At 48.0% G+C, this 14390-nt stretch overlaps 1 protein-coding gene across 8 annotated transcripts in view; it reads right to left on the bottom strand.

Annotated features, from left to right (window-relative positions):
• LOC144099557 (solute carrier family 41 member 1-like) overlaps window positions 1–14390 on the bottom strand; it is a 113245-nt gene that overhangs the window by 42442 nt on the left and 56413 nt on the right. For 7 of the 8 annotated variants that reach the window (XM_077632967.1, XM_077632965.1, XM_077632972.1 and 4 more), the window contains 2 exons: window positions 4562–4764; window positions 140–355 (listed from right to left, as the gene is read on the bottom strand). In XM_077632967.1, the coding sequence (XP_077489093.1) occupies window positions 140–355; window positions 4562–4738 (393 nt within the window). In that variant the 5' untranslated portion in view covers window positions 4739–4764. Of the gene's footprint in view, window positions 1–139; window positions 356–4561; window positions 4765–5786; window positions 5966–14390 lie in introns of those variants that run through there. The other variant, XM_077632971.1, reaches the window with a different exon arrangement.

Below are 14390 nucleotides of genomic sequence, written 5' to 3'. Positions count from 1 at the left end.
GAAGAATCATTCTTGAAATAACAGCGCTGGCAGACAACGGACGGACGAAAACAAGGAGGAGACAACTTGTTCTCGTCCGTCCGTTGTCTGCCAGCGCTGTTGCAAGAATAAAATCCCGCGTTTGTGGCGGCCCGTATACCTGCACGGCGTCGAGCAGCAGTCCCGCAGCGACCATTCCGAGGCCGGCAAGAATGAAGGACGGGAAGACCTGCGCCAGGAAGGCGCACCAAGACTCCTCCTCACGGTCGCTCTTGAGAAGCGCGCTGGTCTCGTCGAAGGCCGAGGAGGAGGCGTCCGAGCACGTGTCCCCGCCGGACCCCAGCACCACGGCCGGACACTTCTCCAGCGAGGGAATCTGCGCAACAACACAATTCCCGTACATAAAAAAAAATTCGTTAGACTGTCCGTAGACTTTTCTCAATGAGGTCTATAAACTTTCTATAAAAAAACCTTATAGACTAGTCATAGACAATACAAATCCTATAGGCCATCTATACATTTACGGTCATAAAATTTTAGAAGACTATAGTCTAAACAGAAAGGAGTAAAAAGGGAGCAAATTGTCCTCTAGCCAACTACCTTTTACAAAAGGGAGTGCAACAGAGGACTGCTTACTCCTCGCTTCCTCCCATAGCGGCGTACTTATGTATAGAGTGCATCGTCTATAGACAGTCTCTAAACCATAAATAGAGAAAAGGACATCTATAGGAAGGCAACCGAGTCTATAAGAAGTCTATAGAAAGTCTGTAGACCATTTTTTATAAGAAAAGAAGGCTGCTGCTCCTCCTCCTCGCTGCACCGTGCCAGTCCGCTGCCCACGGCCGCGCTGAGACGCCCGCTCAAGCGAAGCCCGCTCATGCGAAGCCCGACTTTGTCCCACTCTACGCACTTGCACAAAACGTGGGCCAAAGCACTCGTTTTTTCGCTCGCCACGATAGAGAACATCCTGTCACTGCAGAGAGCACAGCTGGTCGGTTATGAGTTGCGAGCAATGGAAAGCAACGCTCCATCGGTCTGGAAGAGACAGTTGGTCTAGGATGAAGTGGGAATAATTTACTGCACATTCCAGCTGCCAACACTGCGATAGATGATATCATCGGTCGAGAAGTACTCAGTTTTTTTTCTTTTTTTCATAGCGGGCTGAGGTTGTGAGCTTAATGAGTTATGAGTTTACTGCGGCATAAATGACCGGGTGCCCTCAATCACCTGCCCAATCCCGGTGGCGGGGAACGAAGCAGAGCTCTACAGCCAACAGGTAAATGAACGCTATGAGCACGTGCGTAAGAGGAACGCACCTTGCTCCCTCCACAACACCCTCATCTCACCTAACAACAAACCCGAAATCATCGCAGTATCCAAACCAATGTACTCTTTACCGGGCATGTATGTAACGCGTCACAAGTAACTGTTTACTTGTAATAAATTACATTTTCTTCACTAGGAAGCGCAAAAAACGGACGAGGGACGGAGTAGGGGACACAAAAACGCGTTCACGAGCGCTACTACCAACTGTTTATCCATGCTGTAGTACTGGGGATATATAAGAACAGAATGTCGAGCATGCGCGTAGTGAAGGCACAAAGACCGCACATCAGTCAAGCGCAAAATTTAATGAAAAACGAATCTATAAAAGCACTTTCAGATAAATATATGTGTACAGACATATAAAGACGCACAGACGTGCGCATTAATCTGAATGTGATTTTCTAGATTCGTTTTTTGATTAACTTGTGCGCTTGACTGATGTGCGGTCTTTGTGACTTTTCTACGCGCATGCTCGACATTCTGTTCTTATATATCCCCTGTACCACAGCATGGATAAACAGTTGGTAGTAGCGCTCGCGAACGTGTTTTTGTGTCCCCTACTCCGTCCCCCGTCCGTTTTTTGCGCTTCCTAGTATATAAACAACATGCATCACCAACTAGCCCGGCAGCTTGCTCTCCTAAATTACATTTTCTTCGAATTTTGTAATGCACACCTGGATTACTTTTTGTGGTGTGTAACGTTCTCGGTAATCCAATTAATTTTTTGTAACCGATCACTAGTAATCTTCAACATTAAAGTAAAAAAAAAACAAGCTGCTACCAGAGGTGCAACTTGGAGAACCTGAACTAGTGGCGAACAATGGCGTAGCGCGGAATTCCCTCGCGTTAAACCGACAACGGTCGAGCTGCGTAGAAGCCACGCGTGCCATGATGTCCGGCGGTGCAAGCCCGAGCGGCCCGCATTTGGATAGCCTCGTGTTCCCCGCTTCGGGTTCCACCACGGTGCCACAACGGAGTGCGACGTTTAGTGAGCTTGGGCCTTGTCTCTTCGGAGCGCGAGCAACCGCGAAGCGCGGCGCTTTGCGTAATTTCCAGGCGGTGCGCAAGGCCTTCGTATGTTAAGGCAACGCCTTTCTCTCCAGCTCGTACATCGGTGTGCTCTGTCAGTGTAGGTACTGATGTGTTCACAAGGAAATGTGGGGAAAACGTCGAAGACTACGCGGAAAAACAACTGCAGGAGACTGTACATTAAGCAAGCCGCACCACCTCATTTCCTCTGTGTATATACTGGTGCTGCGCTAATAAAAGAAAAATGACGAATAACGCAATTTTAATCGATTATTTTCGGTAATTGTTCAGATAATTCTCGTAGGCTGTAACTGACCACCTAAATGGGCTACACCCGAGATGAAATAACTGTAAGCAGTTTCAGTTGCCCGTTTTCTGTAACTGGTACAAGGCTGCTCCTTACCTCGCACGCACTATTTATTCGGCTTCCGCAATGACCCAAGCTGCCCGAATTGTCACCACATAGCAGACACCGAGAATATACCGGGTGTTTCAGCGAACACTCAAAATGTTTCACATATAGGCGTTTTGGGGTAAAAATATGGCTTTTGCGGTATAGTATTACAAGTGTTGGCGGACACCAGAAAACCGGTGAATCATCTTATATAGTGAGCTGGTTAACTAATTTTTAACAATGAACTTTTTAACTAGTAGAGTTAGGCGCCGGTGAATTATAGTGAGCTGGTTAACTAATTTTTAATTGTTAACTTTTTAACTAGTAGACTTAGGCGCCTAGTTACAATTACAGATTTGTAGCCGGTCGATAGTAACAGCAGTATCAGTTACTATAATTTCGAAAACGCGATACCCTCGCCGCTGTGACTAAACAATATATGGCTGCATCTTGCGAAAATACATCCGCTTCTTTCGAAAGCATGCAGGCAAAGCAACCCCTCCAGTGCGCGTAACTAGTCGAAAAAGTCAAATTTTGTCGAGCCACAGCGCCAACGGTAATCGCGTTTTCGAAATTCTAAAACCTGATATGGCTATTACTAACGACTGGATACAAATCTCTAATTGCAACAAGGCGTCTAACTCTACTAGTAAAAAAGGTTAATTATTAAAAATTAGTTAACCGTCTTACTACTTCAGACATTTCACCGGTTTCCTAGTGTCCACCAGCACTGGTAATAATATGCCGAAAAAGCCGTATTTTTACCCCAAAATGCCTATATGTGAAAATTTTCTGAAAGTGTTCGCTGAAACACCCCCCGGTACTTTTCACTTGCAACTCTGCCCAAACCACACCTTATATTCCCTATCCCTGCTCCCTTTAAACTGAAGCGCTTGGCCAAGCTCGGCAGAGCTGGATAAAATGCGGGCTCTGTGGCCAAACTGCATCCACCTTATGGGGTCGTATTCCGCCTCCAAATAAACTGCTAGGTGGACCTCGGAAGATGGTTTGAGTGCGCTTGCAGTCATAGAAGCAAGTTAGTTCGCGATAACGCGTGGATAGAAGAAGTGTTCTTGGAAGAAAAAAAATGAGTTGGAAGCCTTCCTATACGATTCGCATTCAGGTGCCTTCAGGCCACTTCGATGGCCGCTATGCTGGCACCTATATAATGGATCGAAAGTATACGTATCAATTCACGCCCTATGCGCCCACTGTTGCTATGTGACAGTGAGGTTACAATTTTGGGCAATTTGACCTTCATTGCAGACAGACGCATCCTTGACAAGGGTAAGAAGTAAGAGCTCGCGCTCTTTAAAGACAGCATCACATAAGAAGCGGACAGGATGGATTTGGACTTGCAAACTTGTAAGACAGGCGCCATCCTGTCCGCTTCTTCCCTTATGTTGTGTGTTTTTTACGCTGACTTCGCCCGTCAATCACTAATGCATCCCGCGTTTTTTCTCCGGATCCCTCAAGGGCCTGCTACGCTGAGCAGTCCAACCGCTCTTTCTGACCCCGCTATACACGCACGGTAATGCGCCTGTTGCTTTCGCACCATGCGGCCCGAGACTGCAGGTTCCAATTCCTGTCTCAGCAGAGACGCCATTCTTTGAACTCGCTTCGTCTCGTGGACAAACCTCGTTGACTCTCGGTGTCTGTAGCAAGATCAGAAGATTCGTCTCGACACTTGCATCATCATCACCACCAGCATCGTCATCATCAGCCTGACTGCGCCCACAGCAGGGCAAATGCCTCTCCCATACCTCTCCAGTTCACCACTTACGCCATCGCACTGAGAAAAAGAGAAAAGACGCCCCGTCCGAGACCCCTCACCCTTCCCAGGGGCACGATGGTCAGGCCTCCGTCACGACGCACGGCCCCGGTGTCAGGCAGGCTGGCGGCGCGCACGCTCGCCGCGATGCACTGCACAGCGGCGGCGGCGCGCACCAGCTCGCTCTCGACGTCATCGCAGCGGCCCGTAGAGCCGTACTCCATCTTCTCGGGGGGCATGGCCGCCGGTCAGCCTCCGCAGGGCGCTGCAAGAACGGGGCAGAAAGCGCGCTGTGAACGCTTGGCGAGCTGCGCTGCGGCGCCAGTCCACAGGCGTGACGCATTCAGGCGCGGTACCGAGAGCGTCGGCTTCCCTAAATCCCAAACACGGCAGATTCCCCAGCAAGGGCAGCATACACAAAATAAGGAGCAATGCGGAGACGATACATTTATTTCATGCATCCACACAGCATTACAAGCAGCATTCGCGCGAATTTATTGCGGTTGAGTGGCTTGTGCCCTCGTCAGCCCCTTCCTCACATAGGGTTTGGTTAGGCCGACCCTGCTCCCTCCTCTCTAGAGGGCAGGGGTGCCATGCGATTCTTTGTAAGACAACATTGCTTAGCCGCGTAGAAACCGGACAATTAGGAGAGACGCTTCAAACCTTGCAAAAATCCTACAAGGACACAACTAGCATTCACATGATGATATTGGCAGTTGGAGACTTTTGTAGGTGCGCGTGTGTAGGGTAACTGATCTGCTGGGTCCCCGAACTGGGCCACAAACTCGTGTCTTAAATGCTTATTTTTCATCGCTGCGGTGTAGCAGTTGTCGGCTCAGTAACACAAGCCTAATCCTACTTGTAGCTCAAAACTTCAACCTTTCAACCTAGGAAGTGCACGTAACACGCTAAAAAGAGTAAAAAGCGCCCGAGATAGGAGAGGGAATCAACTCAGTTGTGAGGCAACACTGCCAGTCTAGGACCTGGACGTCCAGTACGTGGCGCTGCAGGCAGTTGTCCTGTCATCCAAACCTAGACCACAGTCGAGAGCTTTTGTGCCAAATGACCTGCGGACACCTCGGCTACGCTTGAGCTGACGTCAATCACTGCAGTCCCCGCGATGTTTAGCTATTCCTGTGCTGTGCCCGCACCACATTGTCTTAGTAGATCTCCTAACCTCACTGCTGAACACGATTCGCTACTGCCTTCGACTGCGTTTTAACGCGACGGCGTTAAAGGACCCGTTCTCCAGAAAATCCGGCGTTGGCATTGTCAGCGAAAACTCACAGGCATAGGTCTGGCAGATGGTCCCACAGAGAGCAACCTAGGAGGCAGGTGGCCCGCCTAGGTCACGTGACATTTCGGCGTCATCACAAACTGAACACCGTTGTAGGAGCTAGTCATATTAATGATTGGTCGCTCGGGAAGAGCGACCTGGGTCGCACAATGCCCACTGGTGGCAGCACCTGCAATCGCAGGACGGTGGCGCATCGCTTAACCGCTGCACCACTGCATCAGGACGCAAATGAGCCCCCCTCCCCCCCAGAGATCTATGAATGCAAAGCGGAGAATGACCAATTCTGCATATATGGTTATTAACCCACTACGCTATCGCGTCATACCTTGAAGGAGGAGCTTAAGTGTCCCCGCAAATTTTTCCTTGCTGCGGTGGTCAGATCTTGCGCACCTGTTACAGAGAAGGTGGGCAAAGCTGGCTTCAGAACGAAGATGCGTCGTGTATTACTTCTTCAAAGGAATCTCCGAAGACACAATCGTAGGGCGTGCACAAGAACACTCGCTTCAGCAGAGAGTGCCTGTCACTTGTATTTCTTCACTTCCTCGTCTGGCTGGCGCTTAAACTTTTATGTCATGTCATACCAACACGCCCAAAGTGCAACGTTTCTCTGTTCTCACGGGCACTCAAGCGCGCACACGGCGGCAGCTAAGCATTGGCGGCAGGAGCGTGAAACTCAGAAATAGTTGTTGCCCGCGCTATGTGACAGCATCGACGCAAACCTCACGCGTATTGTACAGGCCCGGACACTTTAACAGCTAGCGCTGAGTTTCATGCATCGCGCTGCGGCGTAAACGTCCATTTTGTAGCGATAGCTACACTGGGCTACCAGTTGGGCATTTCGCGGTGGCCGGGAGAGGCCAGTTGTGCGCATGCGCCGTTACCATGGCAACCGGAGAGGAGCAGCAGGTGCGGAGTGCGCTTCGTCGTTGCCGCGGCCGCGCGCCCGCTCCACCGTCGGAGCCGCGGGTGACGTCACGCGGATGAGCAGTTGTGCGCATGCGCCGATACGATGGTAACCACAGAGACCACACAGGTGCGTCGTGCGCTCCGTCGCCTCCTCGCTACACGCCATGTACTCTATCATCCGAACCGCGCGTCGCATACGAAGCATTGAGTATAAGAGGCGGAGATGTAATGGGCGGCTGTATCCCAACGTTTGACATGCATGCAAAGAAGGAGAGTTCAGCCGCTGCTAAATGGCGGTATAGACAAGAGAAGATTAACTCTTCCGATCCTGAGGTTGTCGCCTGGCACTCAGCTACTCAGCAAAGGGAGAATGAGCTTAAGAAGACGAAGAGAGCAGCGGAGACTCCCGAACAGAGAGAGGAACGGCTTGCCAAACGGAGATGCCAGACTGCCGAGCGTAATAGAAGGCGCATAGCCGAGCTAAGCCACTGCCAATTTTTTTTTTCACTACGCATTCATCACGTTAGGAGGAAAAGAGTTGTCGACTCTAACAACAAATGCCCGTATCTTCTTACATCATATCTAAATGAAAACAAACGCGATAGCGTTTATAAATGGATAAGAGGAGCGAATGTAGGCAAACTGAACAATGTGCGGAAACCTCACGCGATTGAGAGGAAAAAAATGCAAAGGGAAGCAGGAACTCGAGGCTAAGAACGGACTTCCTTGTCGGGAAGCGTGATGGATGGAGTGTTGGCAATGAAATATGGCTCAAAGATACCTCCGATTGCGGCTGTACCGGCTACTTCGAAGCATTCGGCTTTTCGCATGTAAGAGCGCGGGCGACGGCTAAGTTTCTCTATGTAAGGGATTCAAAACAATCAGCATGCTCACTTAGGGGATTGTTATTACATTATCCTGTCTGGCCAACGTGTGACTGTTCAAGCTTCAAAGCGTCTTCAGAAGAAATTTCGGTTCCGCACTCAACGTAGCGCTTGGCATGCGATGTAAAACAGTGTCCTCAATTGGGTTCTTCCGCACTGACCTTGCTCAAAGGCTGACTTAGATGGGGAGATTAAGAAAACGTCACATGAGCCAGACTTTCTTGCGTATTTAGACTGCGAGAGATACCATCGGAGCCTGAGATGAAGGTACGCGTAGTTGGCCTGCGTAGGTGTATTTTCTCAGGTCTTCATCTCTTTCATTCGTTCAAAAATTTTCCAGAAATGCTCTACTATTTTGTTGGTTATATAAAACGAACAGAGCTAATTGCTTGGGACTAAAAGAAAGACACGCGGCGGCCGCTGTGTCTTCTTTCGCCTTGTCTCACGTTCTTCAGCGCTGTTCGTTTACGAGCTATAGCAAGGACCAACTCCTCCAGTTCTATACACGCATCTTGCTATTGTCTGTGTGGGTAGCCTTCCGCAACAAGCCCTTGAACGCATAAAAATTATGCCCTTCGCGCGGTCAATATTTCAGCAGCGCATTCTTCAAGGCAGGAGTTGAGAGATGTTAAAGGGAGCAAGCTTTTCTGGGATCGAGAACTGTGTTCGCAGCATACATGATATGACTGCAAATCGAAATCCGAGTTTGATGAAGCGAAGACTCATGGCTATAGCTAGCTGCCATGTCCGTAGTATGAAAGTTCTAATCATAGATGAGAAAGCGACGAGGATTCTGTAAATTCGTTAACTGCCAAGTTTTACACACGAACAGAATAGCATAGGATAGCCGCCATCGTATCGACGTCCAGCACTCCTGCAGTGGAGCGCTACCTGCCATCTGTCGAAGCTCGCAGTAAACGTTGAGGAATGGATCCAGGCAGTAGCTAATGTACAGGCCCTGTTTGTTTGTTTTTGGACATAATTCGCCTGAAATTTGACTGTCGTCGAGAGCAGTAGAAAGACAGAACTTAATAAAATCTCCGGCATTTGAACTGCATAAATTTTAAATCCAGCAGAGTGGAGAGCTGGGCGAGTCGGTACATGATTGCAGAAATGAAGCCAGCGCAAAGGACAGAGACACAGAACAGGAACACAGGACGACACTGGACTATCGACTGCATTTATTTCAGAAACGATCAAATTTATACCATTCAGTATCAAACCGCGCACGCTTGCGCACACATGACATTTATAAGAAAAGGTAGATTGCAGCATCACAGACAACCATCAGGATCGCTATCATTGTGCAACACGTTACGTTAAGGGGTTCAAAAATCTAATTTCTTTATCGAATAGGCTCACCGTCGAGTCACTTACACATCGACCTGCTTTTTCAACGATATGGTATGCCTCTAGAATTTCGCGTTGACTCTTAGTTTTACCGCGTCCAAAAATCGTAGTCTTCTTGAAGAGCGGAGTGCATTTGTACTGCCTGCAATGTTTAGACAAATTCGCCCCGTCATCTGTGGAAAGCGACCTTTCATGTTCTCTCAGCCGGGTGTTAAGACAGCGGCCAGTCTGCCCGATGCACATATTCCGGCATGATAAAGGTATGCAGTACACTATCTGGGTGGCACAGGTGACATTTTAAGTCATGACTGATCGTGCACTGCGAAATTTTACTCTTGCTATCGTCAATTCTTCTGCACAAACTGGCCAGTTTTCGTGGGGCTGAGAAGACTACATCGACACTGTGCCTACTCGTGACCTTTATGCTGTGTGAAAGTGCGTGCAAGTAGGGCATAACTTCACACTTTTTTTGTCCTTACTTTCTTCTGTCACCTTAGGTTTGGATTTCATTCTTCTTAGAAGCTTTTAAGATCACTGGTAATATGCGTAGGAATGCCTACTTCTATTAGTCTTTGCTCTTGCTGCAGAAAGTTTTCTTGTACAGCATGGAAGCAGCTTTTCTCTAGCGCGTTACTGAGGCATAAGGTGGCACTACTTCAGTAGAGTTAGTTCTTGGGCTAGTTGGTATTCTTGATTGAAGCTTTGGAGACAAGTAATTGAAGCTGTGGATTGAAGCTGTGAAGACAAGGTCAGCGCTGTGTTCGTCCTTCTTCTCTTCCTTCTTCCTTTCTTTGGCTGTGTGCCGTTGCGCAGAAAAAAATGTGAGCTTCAATCAAGGTTGCAATAGCCCTTTTGGTAAGTTTGGAGTGGCAGGAGCTGTAAGCAAGTAAGACTTTCTTGGTGCGTGGGGCGTAGGTCCAGCAAAGGTGTCTATTGCAATTAAAACAAGGTCTAAAAATCTAATACGATTGTCGTCCGGTAACTCATGGGCAAACGTCAATGAGCTAGAGCACGAAATAAAGCAATCCGAAACACTAGCCGCCACATCCTGCAGATTGTCATTAGGTAAAACTTTCAAAAGTACAACAAAATCATCAACATAACGGAACACCTTTGCCACGTGGTTCATGTCCAATTTTTATTTCAGTAAGGTGTCAAACTTAGACAGGTAGATGTGGGTTAAGATTGGCGCCTCACAACACCCAATACAAATTCCTTTTCTCTGGACGTACACTCCGCCATTAAAGTCAATCATTGTAGAGGACAGGTAGGCCGTGAGAAGTTCTAAAATACCTTCAACTGAGCAACCACAATGGCTCTGGAACTGAACTGTGCCGTATTCTTCTATTAAGTCGCGCACTTCCAGAAGCATCTGGTCATGGGGCACTGAGTAGTACAGCTCCTGGATGTCTATGGACACACCTGTATTGGCACCGTAATCTCCTCGCTTGAGCGCCACTGTCAAATCCTGAGAACTCCCAAAAGAGAATGCGTCAAGGGGCTCCAGAGTGGAAAGCTTGGGTTTAAGGAACTGTCCGATCACTTTCTGCAACCATCCTCGTTCTGTGATTACAGTACTCAGCGGGCAATCAATTTTGTGAGTTTTAGCAGTGAAAAAGACGTGCAGTCTATCACCTTTGCACGAATTCACGGCTTTTTCAAGCCTATCAAAGTTGAGCTCGTGGAGAAGCTTCAGGACATCAGATTTGGCTCTTGTCGGTCTTTTCTTGGACTTCGTGAAATTTTTGTTGACAGCATCCAAATATTTGTCATTGAAGGCATCGTTTGACAATACGACGAAGCTTCCTTCCTTATCGGACTGAAGTAAATTCAATCCTTCCGCCCGAAAGTGGTCCGCTATAGGCTGCAATATGTTCTTTTCTGCCCTTCTTTCTTGTTATTGTGCGTGGCCCGTAGAAGGCAATCAACTCCTTCAGAGATGCATCTTGTCCTCTCCTGCGAAGGTGCTTTGTCAGCGATGTGGCGTACGGTGTCTAACAGTTCATGGACAGCAAGGCGTGGTTCTAGGCAGTACTTCGGTCCTTTCCAGAGGATTTCATCGTAAGCACGTGGAATGGACTTCCCTTGTAAGTATGTGACAGCGCTGTTAAGCATTGGGGGCCTGTTCCTTCTCAGTAGATGCGGCAGTACTTAATTCCGCCACCATTCTGTGACTTGGACGGCTAATTATCAGTGTTCCTGTAGGCGTTTGAGGTTCATTTGCCCACTATTTCTGCATGTGCAGCATAACAACAGCCAATCTTGTAAACGACGAACCTGTTTCCAAGACTCCGACTTTAAAATTCTGCAAATGCGCTTCCAATGTCCGATTGACGGCTCTACCAAACCAAACAGGCCTGCTACCTCTGGAGGGGGGGGGGGGGGGGGGGGGGGGGGGGCAGCTGTTTTTCAAACGGTAGGTCATTTCACTTGCTTTGCACGTAACGAAGGCGATGGCACTTACGCAAGTGGTGGCTTCATCGCTGGAGGTTTGCACATGAAGTTGCCTATGGAACAAGAGACATGATTCAGTAGAGTGGAGAGCTGGGCGAGTTGGTACATGATTGCAGAAAGAAAACCAGCGCTAAGGACGGAGACATAGAACAGGAACACAGGACGACGCTGATCGTTTCTGAAATAAATGCAGTCCATAGCCCAGCCATAGTCCAGAACCCATAATCATGAGTTCAAATACGTCACCAGTGCCACACAGATAATGTACTGCATACCTTTATCCTGCTGGAATATGTACATCGGGTAGACTGCCCGCTGACCTAAAAGCGGGCTCAGAAAACATGAAAGCACAAATGCACTCCGCTCTTCAAGAAGACTACAATTTTTGGAAGCGGTAAAACTAAGAGTCAACGCGAAATTCTAGGGCATACCATATCGTTAAAAAAGCAGATCGATGTGTAAGTGACACGACGGTTAGTCTATTCGATAAAAGAAATTAGATTTTTGAGCACCTTAACGTAACGTATTGCACAATGATAGCGGTCCTGATGGTTGTCTGTGATGCTGCAATCTACCTTTTCTTGTAAATGTGTCATGTGTGCGGACGCGTGGTTTGGTACTGGAGGGTATAAATGTGATCGTTTCTGAAATAAATGCAGTCGATAGTCCAACGTCGTATGGTTGCCTGTGATGCTGCAATCTACCTTTTCTTGTAAATGTGTCATGTTTGCGGAAGCGTGGTTTTGTACTGAATGGTATAAATGTGATCGTTTCTGAAATAAATGCAGTCGATAGACCAGCGTCGTCCTGTGTTCCTGTTCTGTGTCTCCATCCTTTGCGCTGGTTTTCTTTCTGCAATAAATTTTAAAGCACATACCTATATAAGTTTACATATCTTCAAATGTCTGCTAGCTCTCTACACTAAGAGCTGAAAGGGGCCCCTGAAGCTTCTTCCCCCGTTCATGTTATGCTCTCATCTCACTTGTGATGGGAGGGCATGGTGTCTCATACTTGTCCATTTTGGCGCTCAAAAAATGGTTAAAAACTGAGGTCTGTTTGATTGAATGCGAGCACAACTTCAGTAAATATAGCTGGCGCACATTTCTAGGGCATTTTTCTTGAACTTTATCGTATTGAAGTTGTTAGGTTCCAAAAAGTTCTTATAAATAGCCCGTACAGCGCGTTAGCTGTAGGTTTAACGGTGATACAGCAGCCAGCATCTTCATGCGCTTTGAGAAGTTGTTGGTTCGCTTCTCTGAGAGATGCAAATATAATTTAGATATGTACAGCGTCGCTTCTATAAGTTATTCGGTAGCACGGCAACATCTTAAACGACCTAGTTTATCTTCTTACTTGAGTCAGTGTGTCCTGTCATCGAGACCAGTTCGGTTAGACATATTTCGCACGATTCCAGGTCTGATTTCAGTCAAAGCACGTCGAAATGCATGAAAATCAACTCTACAGCGATCCCTGAGGCCTGGTAGATTCAGGAGCGAGCTGCAGCAGCAATCAGTTGGCTTTGTGCTTTAGGGAACAACTATAGGCTACGGTCCTGTGCAGACAGCCAGGGTCCAAGGCTGGCGTCTTCGGCGTAAAAAACAAGGCATTAATTGTATCATTGCTCTCCAACTGCATTGATGTTCTCCGGAAGGTCACTGTGGGAGCAGAGAATCATGGGAAAGGGTATACGCACTTCCATATTAACAACGCAACGACGGCACCAAAGAAGGGGAGCACCAACTCGCCAAAAATATTGTATTATGGAAGTATACGGACGAACGGAACAAATCACAACACTTCCAGTTCCCCGCTCCTGTTTCCATTGAAACAAGTCCGACTGGCCCAGCTCTGCACGATCTTCAGACGACTGAGCCACCGCTTCTAGGGAGCAGATGTTATCGCGACCGGTGCCAGGTTTTGTGTGCCCGCCTTCAAAGTAACAAATCTGAGTGGCGATAGGGGCCTTGTTGTATTACCCCGAGATGAATACACGCGCTCCGCTCGTGACTTGTGCAAAGCGATCCACGTTTTCTTTACTGCGTGTTTCCTGTAAACCCTAAGCCAGGCCCAAACTGCGGTTGCAACCAAGGTTTCCTCTTACAACTACAGCAACTGCTGCACCAATATCTACTACAAGAAGCATTAGTACTACTACGACTACAAGCTGCTATAGCAACAATCATCACAGCTACTATTAGTTATATAAGACAAGCATATGTTTTGCGAATGGCAGCCCTCCCTCGTTAGTCCTTACCGCGCAGCATACTTCTTTTTAAAACCAAATACAGCTGTCCGCGTGCAGATCAAGTAGGCATTCTAAGGAGACATTAGAGATAAGCGCTCGTAACCTTACGACCTGACCTGCTTTGTTTCTCTTCGTGGGATAATGATCATCGTCTGTCACCGTTATAAAGCGAACGTAAAAAAAAAATTGCTGATGCACCTGCGAAACGTTGGATGCTACAGCTGCATAAATGCATACACCGACAGCGCTTGCCACAGCCGTATATCGTTTTCGCGTTTTATAACGGTCACCTGTTACTTTATTCGTGATATTAGTGATTGGTCACCAGCAGGTCCGCACCCCTACCCCAGGGGATTTCATATCTTGTACTTCATTCAACTGTTTGTCTCGCGATCGTATGTACCGTGTCAGCGTCTGCCTGTCTTGTGTAGTCTGTTTTTTCTTTCGGTGTTGTGCTGTAGTACTTTAGTCATGGACCCCCGCCGAGCCCGCGCCCTTACCCTAGCGATTATCGCGCCTTTCTTCTGCTGTTCTTCCTAGAGCTCCCTGATAAGCGCTTACTATCTTTGCCTTCGTCCGCTTGATGTTGCTCTCCTTCTAGGCTGACGTGGACAACATGGCTGGCCTGTCCTCCTAGCAACGCAGCTGTATGTGCACCGAGCGCTTGCAATGCCATGAGCACTCCTTATTGCTACCCTAGCGAGTTCTGCCGTGTAGACGCGAAACTGGGTCCGCGAAAAAAACATGATGGGCAA

The sequence above is a fragment of the Amblyomma americanum genome, chromosome 7, assembly GCF_052857255.1.
Source record: "Amblyomma americanum isolate KBUSLIRL-KWMA chromosome 7, ASM5285725v1, whole genome shotgun sequence".
NCBI lineage: Eukaryota > Metazoa > Arthropoda > Arachnida > Ixodida > Ixodidae > Amblyomma > Amblyomma americanum.
This window is presented reverse-complemented; position numbering and strand designations above follow the sequence as displayed.